Here is a 6916-nt window from a genome sequence, read left to right as displayed (position 1 = left end):
AAGACTACACCACCAGAGCCACGTATACACATATATATTCCATTTATATGAACTAGATTTCCTAGAATATACAGAAAACAAACAGTTAACACACTCAGTTTCTAACCAAAAGTTTGGTGATTCAAGTCTACCTACAATGCCTAAAGAAACCCCAGGTGACCTACTTTGCAAAGTCAGCCACTGAAAACTCTGTAGACCACAGCTCTAACACACACTGAAGTCTCTAAGTGGCATGAATAGTTAAGTGCTCAGCAACTAACCAAAAGATTAGTATTTCAAATCTGCACAGAGGGGCTTCAGAAGCAAGAAATTTATTCAATGCAACTGGGGGGGGTGTATATAAACTAGAATCTTCAACTCTCATGATCAGAAAAGTATCCAAATTGCTAAAACATAGCAAAACAAACAAAACTAAAAAAGAACACACTTGTATCAATACTGCCTCCACAAGGTGTACCAGACTGTAAATCAAGAAGACTGTCCATTTTCTCCCACAAAGCAGGTGGTGGATGTGCACCGCTGACCTTTCTGTGAGCTGAGCAACACATACCATACCATCAGAGCTCCTCAAGACACATCAAAAGAAACACAAAACTGGTGCTGGAATTTATTGAGGTTTCAAAATATTATTTACATTACCTCTGTATTAACAACTTCCACTGGTCTTTTCTTGGTTTCTCCTATGTCCAAGTAACTGGGGGGAGGAAAAGACAATAAAGGTTGTTTGCATAACTTTTCCATCAGTTATATAAATTTCTCTAAGCAAGTCATAGGAAATAATTAAACCCACAGCAAAAATTAATTGCTATTCATTAAAAGCAGTTAAAGTTGTAAGAATCACTTTCAGCATCCCCACCCAGAACTAATAAATGTCTATGCTAAACATGAAAGGAATTGTAGTCTTAGAATAAATACATTATTCTATTAGGAACCATTCTCCCCTTAATCATTAATTATGCATTATATGTACTCTTGTATGATTCCTATATGAATTGTATATAAAATGTGGTTTGTCAGTCTAGTTGCTTGACAGCTCCATCAATCACAGATGTTAGGTCAAATAAAAGGAAGAAAATGCTTTAGGGTAGCAAGTGGAAAAGGCTGGGAAATCTTCTTTTCCTATGAGATCACGTTAATGATGCAGAAATGCTCTGTCATGTGGGATGGTTTAGATATTCGTTCAGCTAAGAAACATATGGGTGGACTCGTTAGTCTCTGGAGACCCTTACTATTTCACTACTGTTTGTTACAGATATTAACTAGTGGCTATTCTTTAGCTGTGACCTAAGCACAACCTGAAAACTTCATACTTTACGCCTTTGTGAGCTTTAAGCTTGAAGTTCATCACTATAATCTTGTTCCAATTTTCTATAGTCCCTTGAACTGTACTTCATACACAGAATGTAAGAAATAAAAATTTTATTATAATGTTGTTGCCACATATCATTAAGTCAGAACCAACCCATAGCTGACCCTCAGGAAGGTTTTCAGAGGCAGGTTAATCACACTGGAGGACACTGCCTATCCTTCTCCCATTATAATAATATACATACATACATTATCTCAACTACTGAGTTGCAAAATACAAACATTTGTATTAGAATTAGTTTTTACTTCTGGCTTTGAAATGTGGTTGTGCTATTATTTGTGTCTTTGAATAGAACGTTTTAGCTAGATCAATATCTTTGAAAATTATTCATTTCTTCACACACAAAGAGTATTTACAGGAGGCAGTGCAAATACTTCCTCTATCTTTGCAATAAAATGGCTCTTTTGTGGACATGCAGGGATTGATTTCTGACTTAATACCACAACATTCTAACTGCCATGTGCTGGAGAGTGACCCCATATCCACAAGACTAATGTAGTAAAACTAACTTGCAAATGTGCACAGGGAAACATTAGTGGAAAATAACAATCTCCAGAACCCCACACTACAAAATATCTGCCTGAAGTTATTTATGGTTTTTAAAAATATTACAAAAATCTGAGTGAAAATAAATCAAAGAGGAGGTTCATAACTTTCATCTGAAAAATATTTTTCCATTGTTGTTATCTACCCAGACATCATTTAGAGTCCAAATGAAAGCAAACAAGTTACCTCAACAGCTTTTGGATACTCCTTCGTTCTACCAGTTGCTTCACTTTTTACCTAAGCTCATACTGCTAAGCTTCAAACACAGCCTTTTAATTCCATTGACTCCTGTCATTATATCCTGAGATACTTGTACTTAAACCCAAGTAAAATAAACTATTGATCTATCAACACAGAAAGTCAACAACCAAACACTGTTATAACAAGCTCAGTTTTGTTTTAAATATCTTGTACACATAAAGTGAGTTCTTAAGCACACTTGAAAGCTAATATTTAAGTATACTTACAATTTGGTTTAGAATTGTATCTTTATCTTTTGAGTGGCTAGGGCCAAACAAAGGAGAATATGAATTGCTAAAATGCTTCTACAATTTTAAGCTGAACCAATCTGAACCAATGTTCCATTGCCATAAATATCATTTCATATAGAAACTACTCAATAAAAGACAAATAAAATGTAAGATAGAGAGCTCTGGTGGCTTAGTGGTAAGAATCTGCACTACAATTCTAAAGGCACACAGTTCTAATCTGCCAACAATTGCTCTGTGGGAGAAGGATGGACAATCTCCTCTTGTGTGATGACTGCCTTTGAAAACCCGCTGGAGCGTCAACTATGGGTCAGTTCCAACTTGATGGTACACAACAACAACAACAAAGTATATGATCAAAGAAACTGCACATATCTTTTATATAGATAATAATATGATGTTAACAAAACACACTCATATCCAGAGCATTTAATGTTCTTACAAACTTATAAGGTAGAGATGATTGTTTTCTTTCTATATTAGGAAACTGATTAGCTGAGTCATGTGACTTGCCCAAGGATACAGAGCTAATAAGCAACCCAGTCCCCAGTCTTTTAACTTTAAATTGTAAGTTTCTTTAAACCATGCATGTTCTTTTCTACTAAAGTAGAGAAGACATATTTAGAGGAATGCTTCAGGGCAAGATAATTTACTTGTCTTCCATAAAAATAATGTCTGGAATAACAAAAAAGCAGAACGTCTAGAATTCCATCTAAATAATGTAGAATTGGAAGGATGATTTTAAATAACTTTAGTGGTATTCGGAAGAATAATTCTCTATGGTGAAAAAGAGACTCCATAAGAACACAGTCCAGGGTAAGGCTATAGTTTGCTATCTTGAGGCCAAGGTAAATAGTGTATAAAATTTTGAAACTATGGAGTATAGAGTTATCATGTCTCTCAGTTATTCCACACCAGCTATCTATCCAAGTTACTGCATTCGTAGGTATCTACCCAAGACATATGGTTTATGCAAAAACTTTTACATGAATGTTCACAGTAGCATTCCTTATTTATAGGAGCTAAAAAGGAAAACACCACATATATCCATCATATGATGACTGAATAAGCAAAATACATCATATTAAGAAGCATTACTTGTTAATAAACATAAGGGAGTACTGATACATGCTACAGAATGGATAAATCTTGAAAACATGCTAAGTGAAAAAGAAGTCAGTCAAAAATAGCATATTTGATGATTCTATATATGTAAAAGTCCCATAATAGGCAAATCTATAGAGACAGAAATAGATCAGTGGTTGCCTGGAGCTGGAAGTGGGAGGAAATAGAATCATGACTGCAAATAGGTACAGGATTTAAAAAAAAACAACCCAGGATTCTTTTGAGGACTTTGAAAATGTTCTAAAGTTAGATTGAAATGATAGCTGCATAACTCTATGAATATATTAAACTGGGTGGATTTTGTGTTATGTGACATACAGCTGTGAGAAACTAAGACATGTAAAATTGAATCTACCTTTTAATGCTCATCTCCACCAGAAAGAATTTTTCTCAATTCTAAACCATGCCAGGATCTAGGAATAGGCACCAATAAGCCACCCCTGTCCTTCAGGATCTAACAAATAATGTAGACAGACATGTAGACAAATACAGAAAAGGCAAGCCAGTCCTAATTCAGACTTGGGAGAAAGCATAGGAAAGAGGGGCGTGGTCAGTTCATTCAAGGAATGAAAGATGAAAGAATTTAAACTGCGAAAGGGAAAAGATACCAAGAAAGTTTCTCCTCTCACGATAATATATTGTCTAAGATACTCAGTAAAAGTTATTTCTAAAACCTCGTTGCTTGAACCAAGAAGGCAGTCTTAAAGGAGGGAAAAGAAAACGTAGAAAAATCAGAGCAGAACAAAATTGTCCAAGCATTGTACGATCTTTTAAAATATCCTTTACAAAATACATTTACTTTTTTTAAAAGACAGAGATTTTTGTTTCTACACAAATTTTTAATTCTCTTCCTACTGCTAACCCAAAAGAAATTTTCTATTCATCTTTCAGCCTCAAGTCCGTAATTTCAACAGCGCCTTTGAAAGGGATCAAATGGCCCATTGCGGGGCCCCTCACTTCTGTGTGTTGTTTGGGGGCTGTCATTCACTTGCACCTGTCATCAGACACCTAAAAGCACCCTGAAACGGCGGACAGTGGTGGCGCAGAAACTCACTTGAGTTTCTTGAAGGCTTCCTGGCCTCCAGCCACGTAGTTGCCCCCACTCTGAATCTGGTCTAGCTTCCGGATGCGGTGGCCCGAGCGCGGAGTGTAGATATTCCTGACTGCCCCAAAGGGCGCCTGAACGCCGCCTGTCACCTCCTTCAGGAAGACATCAAAGCTGGACACCTTCTTCTCGTGGATGACCACGCGGCGCCCGGCGAAGAAGGGGTCCCCATTGCGGTACACCAGCACGCTCTTCACCACGGGCTGAGACAGGTGGTTGGACCTGGTACTGGTGCCGCTCATCTTCCGGGCAGGATGCGGCCACCTCCGCTGTCCCAATTACCCCACCGCGCAAACAGCGCAGGATCGATGCCTGAAACTAAAGCGCAAGAGATAAGTGAGCGACAAGGGACTGCGGGGCCCTGGAGTCCAGCCCGCAGACCCTGCAGTTCAAGTGTTTCACTTCGGTCTGAGCAGCCAATCAGCGCTCTCGGTGCACCAACGCCACCTGTTAAACAAAGACCAGGTGCACAACTTGGGCACGAGAGCCACGTGAGGGGCTTTAAACAGGCCCGAGACGGAGCACATGGGGCGGGACGGGGGAGGAATACCCTTCATAGTTATTGATGAACCCAGTTTACAAAGTCACACTTGGTAACTTTTTTTTCTTTTCTCTCCTTGCTCCTTCATTATATCTCGAGCTTGATTGACCCTGTGCACCCAGTTGACAGCCCTTAAGAGACTGTTTAAAAATACTCAATTTTTTAAAAAAATTACTTTGTCAATTTAAAAAATAAATACCGAAAGTGCACCGAAAAAGATGTGGACAAGACGTGTGGGCCCACTCCCCCCACCTTCAGGATGAGGGTCGCCGCTGAGTGGCGTAGCTCCTGGGCCACTTCATTCGAACACAGTTGACACTTAACTTGGGTCCTGAGGGAAGGGCAGCGGAGTGGACAAGACTTGGGGCTCCAGGATGGCCACGGGGGTCTCCCGGGAGGCGCCTGCCCAGCTGGTACCTACCGACACTCAAAGGCTGGTGGGGAAGGGGGAGACCCCGGCGCTCGCCGGGCTGGGCGGGGGGCGCCGCGAGGGGGCGCAGGGCGGGGGCGCCGAGCTGCGAGTCCACTGGCACCACCTTGAACTTGGCGGCCGCACCTCGCAGCGGCTGTTCCTCCGGCTGCCCTTACCTCTGTGGGCCTCCTTTACCCCCGGGAATGGAGTTGTTATTTCCCACCGTTTCTATAGCAACTACAGCGGCGCGCGGGGAGCAGAGTAGGTGAACTAGGTCTGGCGCGTGCTTAGTCTCCTTGGATTTTGAAGGCTACCCTAGCCAAAAGAAGTAAGGGTCTGGGAATGAAAAGGGAACCTGGATGGCATCTCGTGCACTGTTTCTGTTAACAGCCACAGGTGGTTTAAATTCACCAGGTGCTGAGAGGGAATGGGTGGGCCTTCTTCACCCACGCAGTTTACCGCCTCTGGAAATCTGCTGGAGGGTCGACTATGGGTCGTTTCCGACTCTACAACACACAACAACAACATACACAGAATGATTTCTTCTGCAAATTGGAGATAGCTTTAATTCTTCCTTTCTAGTTATGAAACGGTTAAAAGGTCTAGAAGTTGGAGACATGGTGCAGAACAGGAAAAACTCCATTGTTTAAAGTGCCTACTATGCACATAGGACACACTGGTGGCTTAATGGTAAGGAATTGTGCTACCAACCCAAAGGCAGGTCATCCTAATTCACCAACTGCTTAATAGGAGAAAGATGGACAACCTCCTCCCTTGCAGTTAAACTGCCTGTGAAAACCCACTAGAAGGTCAACTATGGGTCGGTTCTGACTTGATGGTAACTAACAACATTATGCGCCTAGCTCTCTGCGGCTGCAGAAAGAATTTTACACTACCCTCCAGAAAATTATAATAAAACATAATGGATTCAACAGACTCAAACACACCAATGATCATGGAGATAGGACAGGACCAGGTAATGTTTCTTTCTGATAGGCATAGGTAGCCACGAACCTCCCATCTGGAGAGAATAACAAGGCTAACTAGTTAGATAGTTTTCTGTGTCCCAGAGCCCACATCCATGCTGTTTGGCTGGATAAATGGGGCTTAAATGCAACAGCTGAAACTGGTTTTCATTCTGTTGTTGCATTCTAGGGTTGCTATGATTCAGAACGCACTCCGTGTCACCTAACAATAGGATGGAGCTAGATAAGGAGAGGAGCTTTGAAAATAATAACTCTGAAAAGAGGTTGTTTTCTCCCCTTCGGTCTAGGACCCAATATATGCATAATATAGTATATAATTAATAATATATAATACAATACAAAAT

At 40.7% G+C, this 6916-nt stretch overlaps 1 protein-coding gene across 1 annotated transcript in view; it reads right to left on the bottom strand.

Moving 5' to 3' along the window:
• Nucleotides 1-4888, bottom strand: part of DCDC2 (doublecortin domain containing 2) — a 347591-nt gene extending 342703 nt beyond the window's left edge. Inside the window, exons 1-2 of the mRNA XM_006888654.1 lie at nucleotides 4583-4888; nucleotides 640-694 (exon numbers count right to left, since the gene is read on the bottom strand). Of these exons, the coding sequence (XP_006888716.1) occupies nucleotides 640-694; nucleotides 4583-4875 (348 nt within the window). The 5' untranslated portion in view covers nucleotides 4876-4888. The remainder of the gene's footprint in view (nucleotides 1-639; nucleotides 695-4582) is intronic.
• Between the last annotated feature and the right edge of the window lie 2028 nt (nucleotides 4889-6916).

Source organism: Elephantulus edwardii, unplaced genomic scaffold (assembly GCF_000299155.1).
Source record: "Elephantulus edwardii isolate Elephantulus edwardi_28Jun2011 unplaced genomic scaffold, EleEdw1.0 scaffold00070, whole genome shotgun sequence".
Taxonomy (NCBI): Eukaryota; Metazoa; Chordata; class Mammalia; order Macroscelidea; family Macroscelididae; genus Elephantulus; species Elephantulus edwardii.
Note: the sequence above shows the minus strand (reverse complement) of the source record. Positions and strands in the feature narration are given on the sequence as shown.